The sequence below is a fragment of the Martes martes genome (assembly GCF_963455335.1).
Source record: "Martes martes genome assembly, chromosome: 3".
Taxonomy (NCBI): Eukaryota; Metazoa; Chordata; class Mammalia; order Carnivora; family Mustelidae; genus Martes; species Martes martes.
The window spans coordinates 140,888,027-140,913,796 of record NC_137890.1 but is presented as its reverse complement, the minus strand read 5'-3'; the positions used below and the strand labels follow the sequence as shown (position 1 = coordinate 140,913,796).

The following is a 25,770-nucleotide window of genomic DNA, read 5'->3' as shown; positions in this document are numbered from 1 at the left end:
ATTCTGCTATTTTATAAAGAAGCTACTCCCAAGAATTGTAGCTTTTATTCAAACCAAAGACATACAAAAAGCTACTTAGCACTAAGACTCATTAGCAGTAGTTTCATATAAAATCAGGCCACGAGATAATAATGCAGTTAGATGCCAGAAATATATTGCATGGGAAACATTGTTGTAAATGGACAACCTACTTCTGAGATAGCTTTGCAGAGGTGGGACTGGAGCCTAGGGTCTGATGGGTAGCCAGGCTCTGGAGAGTGCTTTGTCACTGGGCAGCAGAGGAGACAGAAATGTCACACCCAAACATTTAAAACTGGTTTGGGAGATGGTAAAATGTGGAAAGTTTAGATAGCCACATCAGATCAAATTACAGAGATGTGTAAATACAACTCTAAATTGAACTCTCCTTCAGCTCATGGGGGAACACTGGAAATTCTCTGAGCAAGAAGTCACCTGACGAAATATTCCTCAGGAGAAATATCAGAACTGTGTAACTATTAAAAAGTGATTTGAAGAATTTAAAGAAAAATGCAAAGCACACAGTAGTGCATTTGGTACTTGGTTATAGCAAAAATTTACCAGTTGATGTAAAATTCTTCTGTAAGTTTATCTTCAATAGTGCATCATTAATTTATTCCAGAATATTTCTTGAGAGCCTTAAACGGTTGTCTAGCATGTAGTTGTCAATGTTTAAATATCCTTGTCCTCTTAAGTGCTTAAAGCCTAGTGGAGGTATATAACTCTATACACTCAAAATTTGGTGGTGGTAGGAGCTATAAAGGAAAACTACAGGTGTATATACCATATTTACTGATATTCCCTATTTCTGGACATTCGGGTTGTTTCTAATTTTTTACTATTATAAATAACATTGTGGTAAATACCCTGTATATAAAATTATATCTGTATCTTTGATTTACTTTAGGCTAGACTTTTAGGAAATAAAATATTATTTAGAGTATATGAACATGTTTTAAGGCTCTTGTTATGGGTAACCAAGTTGCTTTCCTGAAAAGACTGTATTATTCCTCCCTCCCTTTAGGTATGTAACGTTGATCCTCTTGTACTTCCTCATTTGACGTCATCATTTGTTTTTCCTACTAGCTACAAAATACTAAAATCTCCTATACATTGCTCTTTTCTGTTGAGTGGTAGTGTTTGATAGGTGAGAGCTCTTTGCAGCCCAAGGCTGATAGCTGTCATCAGTCAGGCAGGGAAAACCCAGCCCATGCCAGGTGGTTCCATATGAGGGATTTGATTTGGGAGGTTATGGTTCAGGTGCGGGTTGCAAGCAAGGTCTGGGAGAATTGAACAGCATACTGAAACACCCAAGAGACTGATCATACCTGCAGCTGCTACCATTTCTAGGACTGAGGGGGCAGTGGGTTAAGTGGGGCCAGGGGCGATTTCCAGCATTAGCTGGAAACAGGAAGGAGATAAAGCCCAGCCAGAAGTGCTGCCTAATACAGAGCAGGAGAATGTCTGGCTGAGCTGAGCTGCAACAGGCAAGTGGTGGTTTCTCACTACCTAAAGCCAGCCAGGCGCAGGGTATAAGGGTACTGATTTACATACACAGAGAATGAACTGAGATCAGGAAGGACACGTAAGAGAGAATGAAATATCTGGGCCCTTGATGTCCTTTCTACCTCCCCTTCCTTCCCCTCTGGTACTTTTACTCAGTTTCAGTCATTTGACCACCACCCTCATGCTTTACTCATGAGTTAAACACAGATATAATATTATTTATGTATGTGAGTGTGTATTGTCCAAGTAGCTCCCTAAATACCTTAGCATTAGGGAAATACAGCTCTAGGAATTCATCTGTCTTCAAGACAGCTACATTTGCACATCACACCTAATAACTATGTTTCATCTCTTAGTATTATCAGAATACACTCTTACCCAAACTCCTGTTCAGAGCTGGCAGGCGTTGCATTTACTTACCCTTTTTTTCTCTTGGGGGAAAAGGAGTGTATTAATCTTCAACCACTGCCATCACAACTACTATTTACTCCACTTTCTATTATTTAAACTGTATTAACATTACTTGTGTGTTTCCTCGAATTTGCCTACTTTTCAGCCATACTTAGGATATTTAAGTTCTAACTCTGGCAACAAGCCACAAAGATAAGGGTAGAAAATTGAAATTTGATTGTATGCATAAAAGTAAAATCTGATTTGTTTCATGTTTCTTTTCCAGAGTAGTTAGAGATGTCTTTAGAAGTTTGACTATAAGTAAATAATGGCATAAAATGGAAGTTTTGCTGCTACTTTCCTATAAAGTTTAACAGCTATCTTCTCTTTACCACATTGCATGCGGAGATACTAAACGTAGTAGAAAAATCATCTCATTTTTAGAATTTCGCTGTCCTGGACAGAATAAGGGGCAGGGGTGGCTTAAAAGTAAAAATATATATGTATTTAAAACGTCTTTGGTCCAGTCCATGTTTAGCTAGATCTTTTTTTTTTTTTTAAGATTTTATTTACTTATTTGACAAAGAGAGAGACAGTGAGAAAGGGAACACAAGCATGGGGAGTGAGAGAGGGAGAAGCAGACTCCCCGCTGAGCAGGGAGCCTGATGCGGGGACCCTGGGATCCTGACCCTGGGATCATGACCTGAGCCAAAGGCAGATGCTTAAGGACTGAGCCACCCAGGCGCTCTGTTTAGCTAGATCTTGACAAAAGTAACATATTTATTCAATTTTCTTGGTTTCTTAAATAAGAAAGGATTACATGAAAAGATTTAGGATTGAAAGTCTCTTAATGTTCCCCATTTTTCTTTAATATTTTGAATGTTTTCCTATAGACAATTTCTCTACCTTTACATATATATATGTAACATATGAAACATATATATGTAAAGGTAGAGAAATTGTCTATACATATATTACAAATATATATATATTACAAATATATATTACAATATTACATACATGTTATATGTATTATATATTACAAATATTTGTAATATATATATATATATATAAAACAAATTTGACTTGAAAAGCTGGCATTTTAAAAGCTTTTTAGCAGTCAGGTGAATTGTTAGTGAAGCAGTGGTTTGATCAGTACCTGGGAGAGATCCTTACCTGTTCAGGTATTTTCAGGATGGTACATTCTGTTGAAATGCCAGAAACAGAGAACAGCTGCTGAATTTTGTTTTTAAATAGCTAACTTACTGCAGAGTCATTTTCTAAGGAAGAGCTCAGGATGCCCTAGGCAGAAAAGATTTCTACTGCTTGTGATTCAGTTCAGCAGAATCCCTTTGCTCATTTGCTTGAGTTTGGTTGGTCGGTCATTTGGTTGGGTTTTGTATGAGGGTTGGTTGGCTGTTTGAAAGTAAAAAGCCAAAGCTTTTTAAGCTTGGTGCTCAAAGAGATGGCTTCCCAAAGCATGAGGAAGAACTGTCCACTCTACAGAACATTTCTGTGTCCTCAGGCTGGTTGGGAAGGAATCTTAAGGAGAAGCTTCCCCAGAAGGAATAAAGTTGTCTTGAAGCATTTATGCTTTATTGTTATCTTGCTTTACTGTTCCTCCTCTCTTCATTGTTCTGTATTTTCTAGCTTACCAGCATTACACATCTACTGTCTAAAAACATAAAATGCACATCTTTTTGTCTTTTGTGGAGAGAGTTTATCATATTCTGTTTTGGCTCAGTCTTTTCCCTAGCCTTGCATTTCTTATAACCTTGCATTTTTGTGTTTTTTATATGTATGTTCTGCTAAAAATGAGTGAGGAAGGAATGTTGTCTTAGTGTTCCTTCCTGTTTTCTCTTTTATTAATGTTCCATTTTCCACCAATCACATCTTCATATCTCTTAAAAATTTATGCATTTGTACAATCTCTTATGTTCCGCCAGAATTTGAGGTAGCTTTTGAGAACACAGACAATAAAATAGAAGATAAACACCATAATCATGAAAATATATAATAAAGTCATAGGTAAAACCCTGAGGAAAGTGAGATGCATATACATTCACATGTAATTATAATGCTTCATGATGGAAAATATTATACAGAGTAGCTTTTAAAGAAAAGGAAAAAAAGACCTCGGGCTTACTTCTCTTTTAAAAAAAGCACACCAATTTACTCACACACACGCACACAAAAACACCACCATACATAGTGTGTGTTACCTACCAGACAGAAGCTGTTGAAACCGTAAATTGAGTCCTTTTGTTAAAGTGTTCATTGGTTGTTACTTAAATCCTCCAGCCATATCCTGTAAAGTGAATTGTGCCACAAGTCACAGTTTCACCGTTTTTCTGTTCCAGGAAAAAAAATTACTAGAGTCTAGGCAGTTTCCAATTTTAGTACATATGTGTAAAATGAGGGGCGGGGAGCAACATGGCATCAGCAGAAGACTCCTAGCCTTCCCTCCTCACCACCTCGGGCCCGCCCCCCCCTCCCCCGCCTTCCCTGCAGATTAAGAGAAGGAGCCTCCTTCCAAACCCAAGTGCACTGTCTGTTCCCGCAGGCCAAAGAATTAGGCTCAGTTGCACTTGAGAAGTAGTCGTAAGAGCAGATATTAGTGTATGTTAAATAACTGATTGGGAATTACCACTCCTAAGAAAGTAAAGAAGTCAAAAGATGAGAGTCTTTCTAAAGCAACGAGTTTAGCAAAAGACGCAGGCAAATGAAAATAAGGGGAATTTCTGGTTGACCTAGAAGGCATTAAGGGTAAAGAGACTTGATTGAGTCTTTTACAATAAGTAATAAGTAGGAGAGAAAATATTAATGACTTCAGTTGAGATAGTTGATATTTGATAAAAAAATACGAAAGAGAACGAAAAAGATTGTGATAAAATAGGAATTTTAAACTGATAAGATGATTTAACTTCACAGTGCCACATCCCTTTGCTGAGGAATATGTCCTGGAGGGCCACCGTTTTCACACACTGTCCATTTAAATCGTTGTTATGTGGTACATACTGACAGTAGTAGTTCGCGTACACTACGAAATGGAAGACTTTATTGGGATTAGGTTTTGCATTTTGTTTATATATTTAAATTTTGTTCCAAAACGAAATGGACACAAGTTTCTTCCACTGTTGTGGGTTAAAAACAAACAAACAAACAAAAACATAAATACCAAAGATTAAAGAGGAATGAAAGACTAGCCCTAAGTCAATTTATCTTTCTTTTTCCCTCCATCTGAAGCAAGTAATTTACAACACAAAAAAACATCAGCATATCAGGAGATAAGACACAGACTTAAATGGGGACACTTTCTGCCTCAGTAGAAATGTACCCGGTTTATGAAGGCCGTAGAATAGGAAGCTATATTATACATATTCATAAATAGGATATTAGATTAGCAATCATGTATAAAGGCCATTATTTTATTGAGGATTTTGGATGTTATGATTTAGTGTGCCTATAAATTATACTAATGACAAAATTTCATCATAGTCATTCCTTCCTATTTCTCTTCTAAATAACAGGAGGATACGAATTTCTGTGAAAATCGGCCAAGTTTTTCCACCCTTATTATTTCAGGCCTTTTGAACCACAGTCTTAATAATCTTCTTACCACAGCTACAGCACTGTAGCTTCCTGAATCACCAGTATGAAGTTTCTCTTAACGTTTTAATGTTTTATTACTAAAGGCCTTCTTATATTTTACAAAAATTGAGTCTGGAAGAACTTGGAGTAAAGGTAAACATTTCCTTCTTCCCCACATCTTTCCAGACCGTGGCCATCACCCTACACACCTACACACACATACACACACACACACACACACACACACAGAACTTGGAGTAAAGGTAAACATTTCCTTCTTTCCCACATCTTTCCAGACCGTGGCCATCGCCCCACACACCTACACACACACACACACACACACACACACACACACACACGTCCTTTGGGTTTGTTTTATTTTCAATTCAATGAGGATATATTATATACATTATCGTATGATTGGTTTTTTTCTTAACAGTATAGGAAAACCAAACGTGTTTCTGTATCAATATGTCAAGATCGGCCTCTTTTTTTAAAAAATTATTTTTATTAACATATAATGTATTATTTGCCCCAGGAGTACAGGTCTATGAATCATCAGGCTTACACATTTCATAGCACTCACCATAGCACATACCCTCCCCAATGTCCATAAATGGCTGAATAGACCTGGTTTAGAAAATTTATATAAGCAGCCCCTTACTGGTAAATATTTTGCTTTTTTCCAAATTTTTCCTTTGGCAAACAGTGGTGAAAGTTTTCTACACATCTATCTGAGTATCTTTGTCGATTACATTTTTTTAAGTGAAACTGCCTGGGCAAAGGTTTATATGGGGGCTTTTTGGGCAAATATTGTCAAATTGCCCACCAAAAATGCATAACAATATGTGGGAGGGGTGAGTCTTTTCCAAGTGACTGCGAGTGGCCAGTGATTTAACTGACAATAGAAGAATAATCCCCAAATATTCGTATACACATAGGAGCTCACAAAAGTATTTTACCTAAAATACTTATTTTAGATAAATATTAATAATAATAAATATATTTAAATTATAAATATAATAATAGATAAAATATTAAAATATTTCATCTACCTAACTTAATGGAGTAGAGGAAGTGGGCAGAAAAGGCTTCTGTGGGGAAAAACAAATGGGTTTCTAGGGGAACAAACAGGTATAAGAAATCTTGTGATAATGTTTGTTTATGCAGGTGCAAATGGTCCTCCCGTTTGTTTCTTCATGCCATAATCTCCCAGAGGGGACCCATGGCAGCCTCACTCCCAGAAGTTTCTGCTTTTGGTGAAATAAGGGATGCTCCATGGAGGTTTCTTTCTACATCTGTTGAATCGCAAATGTCTTTAGTTTAAAATAACCTTTATGCCAACTCTCAGAGTCTGAGAGGGTCCCTGCAAATACCCATTCCCACCTATACCAATCGTTAAGTCTGTCAGTGCTTACTATGTTACCAGAATATAGGAGTGTAAATTTTCATGAATATATAAAATTTTAATAAGTCATTAGACTTAAAAAAAGCCGTTTACTTCCAGTTCCTCTATATCATGAGCTTTATTATGGACAAATTAAATAGTAAAATCACTTAAATGATTATTAAATATTCGTTAAGTCAGAACATTACATGAAGACCAGCATACCACTGACCATTCTTCCATTTGATTAGTTCTTATGGAAGTTAGGAATCAACCCAATCTTGGAATTTCATAAAATTGTCATGTTTCCTATCTTTCTTTTCTTTTCATATCTGGATCAAAATGATCACATACATTTTTCTGTCAACAAAAATGCAACAACCACTACCAGAACAAGCGAAAAACAAACTTTTCACCATGGAGGTAATCGAGTACCAACATCTCATTCCAGAGGTCCCCAGCTTTGCTGTACATTCACGTTACCTGCGGAGCTGATAAGTCTGGGCCCCGAACCAGGCATCAACGGTCTTTGAAGATCACCCCGCCGTGATCCCACACTGCAGTCTGAGAATACTGCCTTACTCATAAGTAAATTAATCTAATTCCTGGTAATTAAAGAAAAGAATTAAAAATTTATCCTGCCAGTCCTATACAGATTATATTTTAGGATAACCAAATAACCCTGGCCATTAATAGATTTAAAGATATCTAAAATATACCAAAGGAATTCCTGCTGGTAAATGTAGAAAGGACAATAAAATTAGAAAAATCACCAATTTGCATCGTCTAATGAAATAATTGATTCAAGCAAAGATTGTCAGTGTATGTAGAAACCTCTGTATTCTCGATCCTGGCTGCACATTAGAACCACCTTGGGAGTTTTTAAACTCCTAATATTCAGACCTCAGCTTAGGCTGATTGAATTGGATTCCCTGGGCATGGGACTCAGCAATAGTTTCCAAGCTCTACACCCACCCCTATCCCAGGCCATTACAGTACGCAAGCAAGGTTGGGAATCGTTGCATTAGGAGAGAGGTTGATGGTGAACTTGAAAATATGAAAAGATCAGACTACCACCGCTTGAATTGGCTGACTGATCTTAACAACTGTAAAAGTTACAATACGACAGGACATAAAGTACACAACACCATCCATAAAGTATTCTAACCACAAAAGTTTGGCCTGAAAGCTTCTAAGCTCTAACTTCCTGCTTAAAAGACATACAGAGGTTAGAGGATACGTACCTGCCACCATGAGAAACCCACACACTAATTCAGAATATGGAGCATCCTGAGTTTATTGCTGTGGTTCCCTCAGTGAACCAAGAAAATGAAAATGAGGGTCTGAGAGCCCTTTTTAGACTTAAGGTACTAAGTAACAATCATAGTCCAACACTATCTGTAAGTCTTATTTCAGCCTGACAAGTAAAAGCTAACTGAAGAAAAATTTTTGAGACATCAGGAAAATGTGACTGTGGACTCTTTATGTGGTGTGATGGAATAAATGTCGTTTTTTGAAGTCCGTATTTTACAGAGCTACATACGGAAGTATTTAGAGTCAAAATGATCTTATGTGAGGGATCTGTTTTAAAATTCTGTAACAGAAGAAAGGAAAAAGCAATAAATGGAGCATAAAAAGTATGGCATAATGTTGTAACTATTAAATTGGGAGGGTTGCTAATTATACTTCTGTTTGTTTGGGGGTTTTTTGGTTAAAGACCATCTCATGACCCTGAGATCGTGACCTGAGCTGAAATCAGAGTCCGGGGCTTATCCGACTGAGCCACCCAGGCGACCCTTCTCTCTCTACCTTTATGTTTGAAAACTTTATTTTTTTTTTAAGATTTTATTTATTTATTTGACACAGAGAGAGAGATATCACAAGTAGGCGGAGAGGCAGGCAGAGAGATAGGAGGAAGCAGACTCCCCGCTGAGCAGAGAGAGAGCCCGACGCGGGGCTCCATCCCAGGACTCTGGGATCATGACCTGAGCCGAAGGCAGAGGCTTTAACCCACTGAGCCACCCAGGTGCCCCAATGTTTGAAAACTTTAATTCTAAAAAACTTAAATACAAATTCTTTAAACAAAGGGTTCAGCATATTGGGGGTTAAAACAGTACATCACAGTGACACATGTTAAGTCCAGCCAGCTGTTGGCCATACTGCCAGTGTGAGCCATGACACAGATGAATCCAGTATGAGATGACAGTGTCCAGCCAGTAGACATGATTTAATGTCTATTTTCCACACTGGTGGGATTTTGTTAAATGAATCCTAATTTAAGCTGAGTTACCTCTGCTGTGCTGGACATCAGCCTCTCTGCTAGTTTAGAACTCTGCACTTACCGCTGTGTTTGTGCAGGTTCTAGGCAGCTTCACTGTACACATCGTAGCCGCAGATACTTTCACAGCATAACTAGTTAGCCATAAGGCAGTTGTGCTATAAAAGATAAAATCATGGAAAAAAGAGATTCATTCAAAGAACATAATGAAATAAGAAAAATGAGTAGCAAAATGTAGAAGACTATAGCAAAGGGCAAAATATTCGAGTATGTTCAAAACATGTAGAGTCCTAGCAATACTGCTTCTATTTTGCAGATTGGACTCCAGCATTTATCTTCAAATCTCTGGTTAATAGCATTATACACTTTGGTTTGCTGATGTGTCTCCTTGTTTGGCATCACATTTTCTCTGTTTTCTTCATTAGAGGAGGCATCAGGTTTCAAATACTAGGATACATCTTTGAACCTGAATTTTATGTTGTGCTGTGATAAGGCTTCTACGCTGTTGTTTGTTCTTGGCATACTGTCACATGTCCATTGATAGATGTCCTAAAGTTCTGTGCGAAATGTGGGATCAGAACTCTGCACCACTATATAGACTATTATGAGGGCTTAAGATTTAAGTAAAATAAAAAATAACAGTACTACATCAATGAAGAAAAAAATTGTCAACCAGTTTTTTTTTTTTTATTATCTTGTATGGAAAACTTGGCTCACAGCCAGTTAGTGACACAGCAAAAGTGTGTTGAAATTGCTTATGGTAAAGTAATCTATAACAAAGATGCTTATAGTGAGAAGACTGGACAGAGTATGTGCATGGGTGGCAAGCACCAAATAAGAATGTTAGCATTTTGCTTTAGCAAATATGTATCTGAATGTTCCTATACCATTTACTCATATTTTATGGGGATGTATGTAACACATCCCCATAAGACTTAGATACACTGAATTAGGGCTTTTTTTAGAGAAAGAGAGCACAGGCACGGGATGAGGGACAGGAAGATGGAGGGAGAGAATCTTAAGTAGGCTCAGTGCTCAACACAGAGCCCAACACAGGGCTCAATCTCATGATCCTTAGATCATGACCTGAGCCAAAATTAAGAGCCAGGCGCTTTGCTTTACCAACTGAGCCCCCCAGGTGCCTGGTGAGGTAGGACTTTGTATTAAAATTGCATATCTGGGACACCTGGGTGGCTCACTTGGTTAGGCATCTGCCTTCAGCTCGGATCATTGTCTCAGGGTCCTGCGATCGAGTCCTGCATTGGGCTCCCTGCTCACCGGGGAGCCTACTTCTCCCTCTCCCTCTGCGCTCCACCTGCTTGTGTGCTCACTCTCTCTCTCTGACATATAAATAAATAAAATCTTAAAAAATATTAAATAAAATCACATATCTAGTGTTAGCCTCTAACATTTTATGTTTAATATAAACATGTTAAACAAATATTTAAGTGTTTTTTCTCTCTTAATGATATGTGAACAAATATTCTATTAACTGCCTAAAATAAAATAGAAAGTATCAAGTTTAAAAGCTCCTTTTCCCATTACCACCTCCTCAACACACAGAGCCACATACTTCCTCAGTTTACAGCTGTTGCTTTGGGAAATGTCAGAAAGGCTACCATCTGTAACCCCACATTTCATTCCTAAGCCAGAGTTAGTCTGCATTTAGCTCTATCTTTATAATCTATGCCAAAAAAGATAGCCCAATAGAAAATCACAGTAAAACCTAGTTTCAGAAGACCTTTTCTATTCTTTTTGATAGGAGTATCATCCTACCCTTACAGATTTCTATGGGTTTTGTTTTGTTTTGTTTTGTTTTGTTTTAAAGAAGTTTTCTTGGGGCACCTAGGTTGCTCAGTTGGCTAAGCACCTGCCCTCGGCTTAGGTGACCCAGTCCTGAGCCAAGCTCTCTGCTCAGGCAGAAATCTGCTTGTCCCTCTCTCACTGCCCCCAACCACCTCTTCTCCCTTACTCTCCATCACCCACCCACCCCCAGCTGCTAATGCTCTCTCTTGGATAAATAAATAAAATCTTAAAAAAAAAAAAATGTTTTCTTGGCTTTTGTTTTGGAGGGTTTTTTTTTGTTTAGTTTTAGCAGAGGGTATCTGTCTTCTATCACCTACTATCAAATATACCCTTTTCTTTATTTGGTAACATTTTTTTGCCCTAAAAGGAATAAAGTGTATCTTTGAATTTGAATGATTTTTGAGCACTTATATTCCATAGATCACTGATTTTTTTATATCACAGAAAATCCTTTTTTCTTTTTTAGCTTTCTCTGTAGGAAACAAGAGGCCCGTGGCCTTTTATGATCACCTACTTGTAAACTCAGTGTTGGAAACTTGATATGTGTGGTCTATTTCTTTTCATCTTTATAGTTCTAAACTCCTTATTTTTCTAGTTTTCTTCTTACATGTATAAATGCTTTATGGTAAGTGTAACACCTGTATTTTAATTCATGCTGGACTCAAAATACTCAAAATTGATAAATACTCATTTTAATATGACTATTTGCAGAAAGACCTTTTTTTCTAACAATTATTTTTTAATCATTTTGTATTCCTGAACAGAATTCAGGAATTTTAAAATATTATGAAGAAGAGATCTCTCTGGTGACATACAAAACTATAAAATACTTTTTAGATTTGCATTATAGAAATTAAATACAGTGCTTTATACCGGCTTATGCAGAAACTAAGTTTACTTAAGCCACAAAATTGAATTCAGGCTGATAAGCTTTTACAGTGGATTTTAAGGCAGGCTAATTGATGTTTAGAGCAAAGTTTAAAGTGAACTAGAAGATATTTCCTTAATGGTTTCCATTTTCCAAGGCTTTTCACTCAACATTTTCTAGATGAGTAAAATTTTTAGAGCCACTGTCTCAATATTTTTAAAGATAGCATAAGTATGTATAAGATCCAAGAATCTAGATACACGCAAGAGAACCAGACAAGAAATAGTTCAGTAAACAAGAGCTTCTGCCCATTCTTGGAGGTTTTAACTTATTTTAAAGCCCAGCTTTTAGAGGATATCATATGTATATAGTAATTCATATTTTGAGTCCATACACCCCACATATCTATGATCTTAAGTTATTAGTCAATGTCTGTCTGTGTCTTCTGTGAATCAGAGAATGTTTTTATGGTTCATGTTTCCATCACCCTATTCACATTTCCACTCAGCAACAGTATTTCCCAATCATCTCATTTCCTCCGGTAATAGGGTTACCTGCTGTAGAAGTGAATCTTGTACATCGAAGAAGTTACTGAAGAGGAGACGTCTTCAAGGCCATCATCCATGTTCTCTTCCAGAATTTGTACTAGAGCTTGCTTCTTAGCCATAGAAGGCACTGGAATATTGTTGTAGCTCTGTGGAATGTAGACTCCCTCCTGAACCTGTTGCCCTACGAGAAGCCAGAATACCAGAGCCAAACAGGAAGTTGAGTCCCCATAAGACAAAATTTTTTTAAAAAAAAGACAAAATTTTCTACTCATATTTTCATAAAGTGTTGCCACTCAGAGTATGAAAGCCTAACCTCAACTCACAGGCCAAAGTTGGAGGAAAAGAGAGCTACTCAATTCCCTTAACTGTCAAAGACAGCATCATCTGCCTTAACACTGCATTCTATTACCATCCCAGGAGTCCTGCCAAAACTCACACTGCACTATCTTTTATGTAAGGGCAAACCTTTAAACACCATAGCAACTCAGAACAGGCACAAACAAGAATCTAGCAAAAAGTTATAATATGCTGGACTGTAAAAGACTAGTTACAGAGTTGTATATACTTAAAATCTCCTTACTGATCTCTAGGTTCCTGTTTCCATGGTGATTTAACACAAAGTACAGACCTCCATTTCATATACCATAAACAGTAAGACACAGAGATTAACAAAGCAGCGCAATTTCAGTAATTTCAGGTTATTTAGAGAGACCTTGGTCTGTTTCCTGAGCCTATTTTCAATGCACACTTGGTGTGTATTTGGGAGATAAATCATAATTCACTTTGTATTTTATCTTTCAATGTGAGCTTAATGGTGGATAATACATGAGATTTATGTAGCCCTACAGCATTAGTGTCCCTTACCCCCTAGTATTTTCTTAGCTACAGCCTTCTGCTTTTTCTAATTAATTGCCCTTGTTTAGGTGATTTGGGGGCATTCAGATGAAATGTAGCAGGCAAGAAGGACCCTGGTTCCAATAATCTCCCATTCACAAAACACAAATGGAGATTATTTCATTCTTCCTTGAAGTTTGTTAAAGTTCCATATTCTTAGACATGCATTTTCATAGAAGATGCTAATTTGATGTTTGAAAATACCCCATAAAATATTTCTGATGTTCCACAAAACGTTTGTGAAAAAGTAACACATATTCTTCAGTACACAGATGAAAGAAGTAGGATAGACATTCTGTTTGCCATTTTTTTTTAACTTTATTTTTTCAGTGTTCCAAGATTCATTGTTTATGCATCACACCCAGTGCTCCATGCAATACGTGCCCTCCTTAGTACCACTGCCAGGTTCACCGAACCCCCCACTCCCCTCCCCTCCAAAACCCTCAGTTTGTTGCTCAGAGTCCACAGTCTCTCATGGTTCGTCTCCCCCTCCGATTTCCCCCATTTCACTCCTCTCCATCTCCCCATGTCCTCTGTGTTATTCCTTATGCTCCACAAGTAAGTTAAACCATATGATAACTGACTCTCTCTGCTTGACTTATTTCACTCACCATAATCTCTTCCACTCCCATCCATGTTGATACAAAATTTAGATATTCATCCTTTCTGATGGAGGCATAATAGTCCATAGTATATATGGACCATATCTTCTTTATCCATTCGTCTGTTGAAGGGCATCTTGGCTCTTCCTACAGTTTGGTGACTGTGGCCATTGCTGCTATGAACATTGGGGTACAGGGCGCCTAGGTGGCTCAGTTGTTAAGTGTCTGCCTTTAGATCAGGTCATGATCCCAGGGTCCTGGGTTCGAGTCCCACATTGGGCTCCCTGCTCAACAGGAAGCCTGCTTTCCCTCTCCCACTCCCCCTGCTTGTGTTCCCTCTATCACTGTGTATCTCTCTGTCAAATAAGTAATAAAATCTTTAAAAAAATAATAAAGTGAACATTGGGGTACAGATGGCCCTTCTTTTTGCTACTTCTGTATCTATGGGGTAAATACCCAGTAGTGCAATTGCAGGGTCATAGGGAAGCTCTATTTTTAATTTCTTAAGGAATCTCCGCACTGTTTTCCAGAGTGGCTGCACCAACTTGCATTCCCACTAACAGTGTAAGAGGGTTCCCCTTTCTCCACATCCCCTCCAACACACATTGTTTACTGTCTTGTTGATTTTGGTCATTCTAGCTGGTGTAAGGTGGTATCTCAATGTGGTTTTGATTTGAATCTCCCTGATGGCTAATGATTATGAACATTTTTTCATGTGTCTATTAGCCATTTGTATGTCTTCTTGGAAAAGTGTTCTCTGTGTGCCATTTTTGTTCATCAAAACGTCTCTCAGTTTCATGTTCTCATTGTGCTAAATCACAACATGCCAGCTATTTAACTCTAATTTATATCAGGGATCCTGAAGTGATCCCATCTTGTAAGACTGGTTTCTCTGGTAAATTTGACTAGTGCCTTCTTTTATTCCTCATAGCACCTATTTTTGAAAGACATTAATTTTAAAGTAAGATTACATAAATAATACATAGTTAATAATTTTGAACCTTACCCTACTACAATAAGAATACCTTCTACAATGATGGGGAACTGGGTCCTCTTACTAATAGCAACTATGTATGTATTTATTTGTGTGTAATTTGGGAATTACAAGTTGTCAAGAAAACACTAAATAATAATAAAACAGTGTGAAAATGATTTAACTTTCTTTTAATGATTGAGAAGAGATACCAATATCTTTTTGTCTTTGCAGATATATATTACCATTGGGCTTCACTATAGAAGTAGAAAAATGACCAAAGACCCCCTTGATAGTTTAGAATTGGTTGCTTTGTAGCTGATTAATATGATAATATATCATAATAGTTACAATATGATAAATACATATTTATCAACTTTTTTAAAACTTTAACTTCAGTGTTTACTTAAAGATAAAAATAGGGGTGCCTGGGTGTCTTGGTCAGTGGAATGGCAGCTTGTGATCTTGGGGTTGTGGGCTTAAGCCCCACACTGGGTGTAGGGATTACTTAAAAATAAAAAAATCTTTAAAAAGGAATAAAATTTAGATCCTGTTCTCTAAATAACTCAGGTATTTAAATCATCAAATTAGATTTGGAGGACATGGGAATTTAGTATTTTAGTGTTCTAGTTACCATCTCACTGTCCTTTTCCATATTCTATTTTTTACATTTAAAAGTATAAGAAACAGGTTCCTGGGTGGCTTGATTAAGCATCCAACTATGGATTGTGGCTCAGGTCATGATCTCAGAGTTGTGGGATCGAGCCTCACATAGGACTGTGCATCCAGCAGGGAGTCTAAGATTCTCTCTCCCCCTCTCCCTCTCCTCTCACTCTCTCCCTCTGCTCCTCTCTTTCTCTCAAATAAATAAATCTTTAAAAGTGTAAGAAACGGATACTGATATTTAAAGAGGGTACATGGTTGTGTTACTTTCAAGGTAATTTTGTTTATTTTGTTTGTATTTTTTGAGATACTAATTCTGTTAATTAGGGTAACCAGTGTGGAATCCTGTACCTCACAATTTGTGCTTGCTCTGTTTAAGATTATTTATTTTAAATAGCTTCTCTTAAAGAAGAGTTTAAATGAGCACAGTTGTTTGTCACACGATTTGTGAAGAACTGTTCCACTGGATGAGGAGACACAATTGCTGAGGTACAGATCTTTCAGGGGCCTCTTTCTCTTTTCCTATTTAAATACTAGTTCCTAATAGTTAAAAAGAGAAAAAAGAGGCATACATGGACTCTAATGGGTTTTGGTTTCCATGGTGATAAGTTTTCAGCTCCTGGCACTGCATGCCACCTGGTGTTTCCAAGCCAAAAGCTTTGATGTATTGGTGTCCCATGTTTTAATCTTGTACTAAAGCTGAAGCTAAGAACTATCTTAAACCTCTTTTTCTTTTAAAAAATGGTACATTTTCCACATAGGAGACATCTTGGAGCTCCCACAGGGGTGCTTCCATATCTCCAGAGGGTTGCCGTTTCACATTCGATGTGTCAGAGCTCCATTTTGGATGAAGTCACAGTAGACTGGGGCACAGCCCTGCTGTCCGGCCATCCCTTGTGTCTCTATTCCCCCGCACACCAACTCCGCATAAAACTCTAGTAGCCTGGGGCGCCTGGGTGGCTCAGTGGGTTAAGCCGCTGCCTTCGGCTCAGGTCATGATCTCAGGGTCCTGGGATCGAGTCCCATATCGGGCTCTCTGCTCAGCAGGAAGCCTGCTTCCCTCCCTCTCTCTCTTTGCCTGCCTCTCTGCTTACTTGTGATCTCTCTCTGTCAAATAAATAAATAAATCTTTAAAAAAAAAAAAAAAAAAAAAAAAACCTCTAGTAGCCTAGCAAACTATGTATTTCCCTTAGTCCTTCATAGCATTCCAGCCAGAAGTGCTACATAAGAATAGGTAGAACCCGAGAAACTTGTAACAGGAGACTTACGAATGAAGCGGATCACTCCCCTGGATCATCAGCGTGACAGAGCCTCAGATCAGGTTTCAGTGTGTACCAGGGAAACCATATACAATCTGTGATCTTTATGGAAATTCCAAACTTCAGAATTCAGAACTGTCCCAGAATTCTACCACCTAGAAGTGTACTGTCACATAATAAATCAGGAGACAGGTTGTTAAAAACCTATATTAAGGATGTCAGTGAATCTTTCTGGAGGCTAGGGAACAAAACCTTGGATTGAATTCAGTGTCAGGCTTAAAGGTTTAGAATGCAGCGGGGCTCCCGGCTCTCCTATAAAACTTGTATTTGCTTTCCAAACTAGCTTGATCAGCAGTGCCTACAAGTTTTACTTTGCTTTGCATAGATAAACTTTATTGAACATAATAAAGCCACAGCACAGTGCCAGGTGTGAATCCACACTCAATAAAGAGAAGCTGCTCTTCTTAACTGGGAATTTATTCGACAAATACTTACCAGTCACCTACGGAGTACAACATACCTATCACAGGCACTGAGGACATAACATAAACAGACCAGACAAAAGTCCCTGCTGGCGCTGAGCTTACACACTAATGGCGAGAGTTTACATGTGGTAAAGAAGGGGCAAGCTTGGGACGCCTGGGTGGCTCAGTTGGTTGAGCGGCTGCCTTCGGCTCAGGTCATGATCCCAGTGTACTGGGATCGAGTCCCACATCGGGCTCCTTGCTCGGCAGGGAGCCTGCTTCTCCCTCTGCCTCTGCCTACCACTCTGTCTGCCTGTGCTCGCTCACTCTCTCTCTCTAACAAACAAATAAATAAATAAAATTTAAAAAAAAAAGAAGGGGCAAGCTTTACTTCCTATAGGAAATTTTTCCTAAGCTCCTTTTCCCCAGATGCTCCCTGTGTCTCCCACACACACCTATCTTTTCCCATAGCTGCATCATTCTTAGAGCCTTAATAAGTAGTTAAAGGAAGAAAGAAAGGAAAGACAAATGAAAACATTGAAATCCTTAGGGGACTCAAAATGTGATAAGGACTTTATGTAAATCTTCGAAGAGATCGTGAAGCAGCATTCCTGAAAAAAATGTTTGTTAGCAGCCTGAGGGTTAAGTTTGAGGAAGAGACTTCTGAAGGTAATCAGAAGATGGGCAAATATATTTTGAAGAAATAGAGAAAAGAGGTCACATTTGAATGGAAATGGGGAAAGGTAGTGTGATTTACACCACCCCAATTTACAGCATACAAAACAGATGTCGGAGATAGGGAAGGGGATAAATAGTTTTGTTTTTAAGATCAAGATGGCAAAATGACACAGTTGAAAGTAAAATAAGATAGTGGGAGAGACAGATTCAGTGTGAGGAAATAAGAATCAGGTTTAGATATGTCTATATTGATTCAGAAAAAGACTAGAAAGAGTAAGGTAAGCAAATAGATAAAAAATTAAAATTTCCATCATTTGTAACTCTGAGAACACCATACAGAGTTCCATTGATTTTCGATAACATGAAATAAAACATAAAACCCTAGCTCTGCCTTCAGAGGTTTCATTACCAAGCTCAATAATATAAACACTATGCAAGTTTTTTTTTTTTTCAAACATTTGGAGGGATGGAGGATCTTCTATTAAACACTTGGCCACCATCACTACCCTGAGTCTTCCTCTTGGAGGAAGTCAGTTGAGAGGTGAGTTTTTCAAGGAGAAACAAGGTCAGCTTTCAGATTTTAATTTCCTATAATATATAAGTTAACTTGGGGTGGTAATTAGGATGAAAAATTGTCATAAAATTTAGACAAACATTAATAAAATGAGTATATGAAACAGTTTCATATAAAAAGAGTCTAAATGATTGTGCAGTTTACAATGAAAATGGTATAGTATTAACATGTAGATTATAAGAAGTTACAAATATCTGAACCTTTGTAGCAAGTTTTGATGTAATACTGACATTAGATTTAGCTGATTAAACTTATCTTCTTGCAGATGTGCCAAATACTGGTGTAAACAAACCTAGAGTTTCTGACGCTGTCCACCCCAACAACTATCTCATCAGGACAGAGCCAGAACAGGGGACCCTCTATTCACCAGAACAGACATCTCTTCATGAAAGTGAGGGTCTGTTGTATTATCTTTTAAGTATCGATTTGCTTTTAATTTGTGCTATTTGAAAATGAGCATCAGAAGTGTAAAATAAACATATTTCCTGCTGGTTTCATTCCTTCAGGATCATTGGGTAACTCAAGAAGTTCAACACAAATGAATTCTTATTCTGACAGTGGATACCAGGAAGCGGGGAGTTTCCACAACAGCCAGAATTTGAGTAAAGCAGAAAATAGACCGCAGCATTCATTCATAGGATCAACTAATAACCATTTGGTGAGGAATTCAAGAGCTGAAGGACAAACACTGGTTCAGGTAAGCCAAGCACATTGAGAGCCTTGTGAAGAAATAGCTTCCTAACCGAATATCTGTTGTAAGTATTCTGTATTAGATGTAAAATCAGTTCGTACAGTTCTGATCTTATAGAATGGACAAAGTAGTAAAATCATTTTAACACTATTCAGGTCTGTGATATTTTTAAAAAAAAATCTTGTAGGAATTATTTATTAGCTCATATTAATGAATTCTGACAAATTCCAGATACGGGAGAATAATTTTTTTAGAAGAAGCAAGTTTGGCATGGAAGGAAGAGTCCAGGGCAGGAGTATGAGAAAACTGGGTGGATCGTTGTAGTCCCTCTAGGGGTCGTGCGTTCCTGAAAATACTAGAGCTACAGTATGTTCTAGAGAATCCTAGAGGGCAGAGCACTGTTCTCACACCTGAATAAAATGGGACTGGCCTGTTCCAACCAAAGTTTTTTGCCTTCACCTTTGGAATTGTTCCCTGAAATCACAATTCTTTGTTAGAATGTAGTTATTCTTGGGTGCCTGGGAGGCTCAGTGGGTTAAGCCTCTGCCTTTGGCTTAGGTCATGATCTCAGGGTCCTGGGATCGAGCCCCACATCCAGCTCTCTGCTCAGCGGGTAGCCTGCTTCCCCCTCTCTCTCTGCCTGCCTCTCTCCCTACTTGTGATCTCTCTCTCTGTCAAATAAATAAATAAAATTTTAAAAAAAGAAAAAAAGATTGTATATACTCTTGCCTATGGAAGATTATCATATACAAGTATAGCCATTCTGTTAAGTTAGGATTTTCTGACTTGGTCAAAAAATAAGATGGCCTGTGTATATGTTTACAAAAACTCCTTAGCTCCTCCCACACTGCCACTTTATTCACATCAGTCCACTAGCATGGGCCAGAATTAATGGAAGCAGTAGGATCCTGAGTGAGAGTAACCGGTGAGGATAACAATCTGTCCAAGTACCCCAGTGATTTCTGTGGAGCTGAAAAATGGCAAGATCATTCAAGAAGTTAGGCAGCCACTAATTTTCTGATGATATAATAGACGGAGCCCTACAGGTAACACCACAGTGGACCAGGCTTTCCATGCCGAAGGAGAAACACAAGAGGGCTTTGGCACTTTGGCTCAACAATTTAGAAGAAACTTTTTTTTTAATGGATTTCTTTTTTTTTTTTTTTTAAGATTTCATTTATTTATTTGAGAGAGAATGAGAGGGGAGAGGTCAGAGGGAGAAGCAGACTCCCTGCCAAGCAGTGAGCCCAATGTGGGACTAATCCCAAGACTCTAGGATCATGACCCGAGCCGAAGGCAGTTGCTTAACCAACTGAGCCACCCAAGCGCCCAGAAAAAAAAAAATTTTTTTTTAAGGATTTTATTTATTTGCAGAGAGAGGTCACAAGTAGGTGGAGAGGCAGGCAGAGAGAGAGAGGGGGAAGCAGGTTCCCTGCTGAGCAGAGAGCCCGATGCGGGGCTCGATCCCAGGACTCTGAGATCATGACCTGAGCCGAAGGCAGAGGCTTAACCCACTGAGCCACCCAGGCGCCCCCGCCCAGAAATTTTTAAGTAATGAGAAACATTTCTGTATTAAAACAAACAAAAACACAGCTCATGAATTTTTTTTTCTTGTCCAATCATCATGTTCCTATTGCATGCAGTTTTAAGCCAAGCCACACCCCCAGTCCTTAGAGTATACATTTATTCCTTTGCTGATAGGGATGCTCTGATGGGAACGTGTGAGCAGCTTTGGACTAAGTGCTTACAGGAGTTTATCTGCTTAGGTGGATTTTTATGTTGGTTGGTTTGGTCACACTTTAGAATAGTAATGATCTTAACTACAAAAATTTGTTGTCTCCCCCCCCCCCCCCCCGCCAAAGTGGGCATGTTACCTCTTTTTTCTCAACTTACAGTAAGCTGATTTTGTTCCTAGAGCTGAAGAATTAGGTTGCAAGGGGGTCTCTGAAATCTCTTGATTTGCATGTAGTCTGGGCAACACATTTCTAGCTCTTAGACCAAGTATCCCATTTTGGGAGGAAATCGCTCATATGTGAGATCTTCTTAACTTATTTTTAACACTATTTCTAAACGCTGAGCACAGATTTTAACTTTCCAACTGTCTGCTCATTTGCAAACTCCCTCTTTCTTGCCTTGTTGTTTTATTTACCATCGCCTTCCCACCCCAGATCTTCTCTCCATGGCTGTTGCCCTCCCAGAGTTGTTGAGTTTGAGCACGCATAGGTCTACTTGCTTGTCTTCATAAGACAAAGCATTCTTCCTCTTAATGACATCTAAGAGTGTACAGAGTCCTTGCCTTGTTCCAGTTTGTCCTCTTAGTGTCCTAATTAAAAGTGAGAGGGGGTTGATGGGAACTGTACTCCAGTAGCCTAGTCCTGGGCTTGCGGCTCAGCACCCTGCTGTCAGATCCTAGGCCTTTTCCTCTCAGGCCAGTGCCCCAGTCCAGCCACCATCCTTCAATGTGCTGCATCAAGAATGGCCTCTGAGACCTAGTGTTTGCAGGAGTCTACAGATTCATAGAAGGACCATCCATAGCAGAAATGTTCTTCATTTCCCATTCTGGTCTTTTCCAGCTGGCTAGCCAAGAACCCACCAGAGACTTTGAGCATTCCTCCTGCTGCAGCAGATTTGGGGGTACTTTTTTGCATCTCTTTAAATCCACCAGCTAAAGTTAAGAGCTAATACATCAAAGGAGGTAGAAAGAAATGCCCAAAATGACCAGGAGCCACACCTAAGCCAAAAGAAGAGAAATTTGGCTGGAGCACCTGTGCAACCAAGCTGTCCCTTGAGAGTAGATAAACAGAGGAGAGCTTTGGACCCCAGGTCCTATGCAAACATTCATTTATTCCACATTGAGAGAACATTCCTTTTGTTAACAGGGCCAGTCCATAAAGATGAGTAAATTATAGACAGTCCTCTAGCTACATTTAGATTGATGCATTCAAATTTTGTTTTGTTTTGTTTTGTTTTGTTTTACATAATTGCATTACCTTGGCCAAAGTTTGACTCACAGGGCACAAAATAAAGTAGATTGTTCTAGTGACCCTTTACACTTGCAATACAGCATTTTTTTAATTGTAGTATAATTAACATACAATGTTATATTAGTTTTAGATGTACCATATAACAATTCAACAATTATATCTATTGCTCAGTGCTCATCACTATGAGTGTTTTCTTAATTCCCTTTATCTGATAATTTCACCCATCCCCCCACCTGCCTCCCCTCTAGGAACCACCAGTTTGTTCTCTGTATTAGAAGTCTGTTTTTAATTCCGTTGTCTTTTCTTTTCTTTGTTCCTTCATTTGTTTCTTCAGTTCCATGTGAGTGAAGTCATACGGTATTTGTCTTTCTGTCTTATTTCACTTAGCATTGAATACAACATCTTACCTGTTGTGAAAAATGCATAGGCAAGAGGGTAAAATATGTAAAGACAAGAGAAAAAGGAATATTAAGTATTCTTCAGATCTCTCTTTACTAGTTGGTTTTAGTATTCTGAAGGGGAAAAGATAGAGGTTAAACTACCAAGAAAAGGTAGACCAAGTAAAGCACAATAAGGACAAATACCCAGCTCTAAAGCATAAAAAGGAAAAAACAGTGAATTCACGTTCTTTAGTGAGCTATGTGCATTTTGTTTCTGTAATGACAGTGTACACAAAACCCTGGATAAACCCGTTCTCTTTTCTCCCCCCTTTCATCAGCCATCAGTAGCCAATCGGGCCATGAGAAGAGTTAGTTCAGTTCCATCTAGAGCACAGTCTCCTTCTTATGTTATCAGCACAGGCGTGTCTCCTTCAAGGGGGTCACTGAGAACTTCTCTGGGTAGTGGATTTGGCTCTCCGTCAGTGACCGACTCCCGACCACTGAACCCCAGTGCATACTCTTCCACCACGTTACCTGCTCAGCGGGCAGCCTCTCCATACACCGCACAGAGACCCGCCTCCCCAACAGCTGTACGTCGGATTGGGTCAGTCACATCCCGGCAGACCTCCAATCCCAACGGACCAACCCCTCAGTACCAAACTACCGCCAGAGTAGGGTCCCCACTGACCCTGATGGATGCACAGACTCGAGTAGCTTCCCCATCCCAAGGCCAGGTGGGGTCGTCATCCCCCAAACGCTCAGGGATGACCGCCGTACCACAACATCTGGGACCTTCACTGCAAAGGACTGTTCACGACATGGAACAATTTGGACAGCAGCAGTATGAAATTTATGAAAGAATGGTTCCACCTCGGCCAGACAGCCTGACAGGTGAGTGCAAGGTGACAGCACTACATAAAGCCCGGGAAGGAAGCCTTGTGCACAGTTGTGCAGTCGGAGCTGAAACAGCACGATGAAGTGGGAAAAGCTCATGTTTTTCTCTCAAAGTTTACATTGCTGATGTCAGGCTGACTTCTTTCAAGCTCTAATTCTTAATGCATGAAACTATATACATTTCTATCAACCAGAAATCTTTTTTTACAAGGAATACATTCTTCCCTTTCCCAATATTAGGATATGAAAAGTACCTTTTTGCATTGTAGAAGCACTGGTTGGAATTCTAAGCTGTTTGTTGTGTTTGGGTTTTGTTTTTTAATGAAAGAGTTTTCACCAACTAAGCTTACCCCTCTCCAAACCCCTAAATTATGTTAAAAGATGGTATCAGAATATCTCTTGAAATACTGAGCTTTTTTTTTTTTTAAAGAAATGCTTTAATGGTATACGATATGGATTTTTCTCACCAACTGCCTTGATTTTAGCTTCACGACAGGAAATTCACAAAGCTCTTATGATTACCTTCAAATGCCACTCGGATTAAATCAGAAAGACACCAGGAAGGTGCCTGATATAACAGCCATTTCCTTCTGGGTATTTTCATGGTGGGTTTCCCACATAATGTATAGACGTCGTTCTTTTTATCAAAATGAAACTTATCTTTAATTAGTGTTTTAAGTTACATGTTTAAAGTAACATATAAACAATGGGAAAAAAATTAAAACTCTGTAAGAAAATACGAAATGCAAAGTGAAAATCTCAAGCTCCTCTACCCTCACCCAGTCTGACCCACCAGTGTATGTGTCTGTGTTCACATGTGTAAGTATATATATATTACATACACATGTGAACACATTGTTTTTTATACTGATGGGAATTCTACTATATATTTATATACCTTATACATCTAGAAATATGGGTAATATACATATCTTCTTTTTTAATATGTCTGAGAGCTCCATTCTGTCAGTAGATGCCTAGGACCCCAATTTTTATAGATGTATTATAATTTATTCAATCTCTTCCTTATTAATGGACATTTAGGTGGTTTTTTTCATTTTTAGATATTAGAGACAATGCAGTATATATTGTTAGCTCTATATTGTTCTGGCATATTTTGCACATAGATATTAAGATAACTATGAGATCCATTTCTTAAAGTAGAATTGCTGAGTCAAAAAAATGTGCTTATGTGTTCTTAAAGAAATACTGTCCTCCCTCCTGCGTTTCAGGAAAGCTGCATAGATTTCTATTTCCACCAATAGTTTTGAGCGTATCTGTCCTCCTCATCTTCACTAGCACTGCATATTGCCAGTGCTGCATCTTGGCCAGTGGGATAGGTTAAAAGCTGCATCTCATGGTTTCCAATGCCCTTTATTGAGCTATGACTGAGATTGAGGATCGTACGTGTTTATCAGCCATTTTAGGTCTTTTCTACAAACCACAAGTTTAGGATTTTTGTCTGTATAACTTGTAAAAGCTTTTTATACTTTTATACTTGAAGTAAATAGCTTCTTGTAATATACTTCTCAAGTATTTTTTCCATTTTGTAACCTGTCTTTTGACTTTGTTTTTGATATTTTGATATTTCTTATCCAAGTTTTTAAATATTTAGTGTGATAAAATCAATATCTTTTCCTTATGGCTTTTGAGAAAGGTAAAGCCTTTTTGAGATTTTCTAATTGAATAATTTTGCACGAAGAATTAATATTGAACTAGAATTTAAGCTCAGAAAAGGTCCTAGTGGAGAAACCACCTCTTATTCATTCAGTCATCAGAGGAGAGTGCTTGGCTTAGATATTTTCTAACATGCCTCTGAAAGTCTGCAGCAAAGTAAGGTAGGAATCATTTATGAAATACTGTCTCCCAAGGAAACCTTGAAAGATAAATAGTTCTGAGGATTTCTATACTCCCCCCTGTGAATGTATAGAATGGCTATGCAGAAATCTATGTTTGCTATAGAGTGAAGTAGAAACCCAGGAAAGGAAGTGAGTACATAAATTACTGTCTGTATTTAACCGTGAGATGGATGATCTCCTTTGGTTTAAAAAGCCTGCCTTCTGACATTGCAGGTGAAATTAGACGTTGTTTCAGGGCGGAAAAGGCAGACCTAGCATATCACAGATTTTTTTTTTCCTAATATTTCCTTATATAAAGGGTGTAGAGAAGCTTTGCTTCTCATCTGCCTGCCTACTTATTCTGAATGTGGATCCTATTTTGTGAATTGCTTTCTTTTATTCTTACTACAGAAAGTGTTTTACTTGTCACGATATTTACTATGGTTCTTGATTTCAAAGGATTAATAACCTTCTAACTGATAAG

At 38.4% G+C, this 25,770-nt stretch overlaps 1 protein-coding gene across 10 annotated transcripts in view; it reads left to right on the top strand.

Annotated features, from left to right (window-relative positions):
- PKP4 (plakophilin 4) overlaps nucleotides 1–25,770 on the top strand; it is a gene marked incomplete at its 3' end in the record, with an annotated part of 243,502 nt that overhangs the window by 162,427 nt on the left and 55,305 nt on the right. For 7 of the 10 annotated variants that reach the window (XM_080797917.1, XM_080797913.1, XM_080797918.1 and 4 more), the window contains 3 exons: nucleotides 18,765–18,896; nucleotides 19,006–19,196; nucleotides 22,893–23,445. In XM_080797917.1, coding sequence (XP_080654043.1) covers nucleotides 18,765–18,896; nucleotides 19,006–19,196; nucleotides 22,893–23,445 — 876 coding nt within the window. The remainder of the gene's footprint in view (nucleotides 1–18,764; nucleotides 18,897–19,005; nucleotides 19,197–22,892; nucleotides 23,446–25,770) is intronic. The other 3 variants (XM_080797912.1, XM_080797915.1, XM_080797914.1) reach the window with 1 other exon arrangement.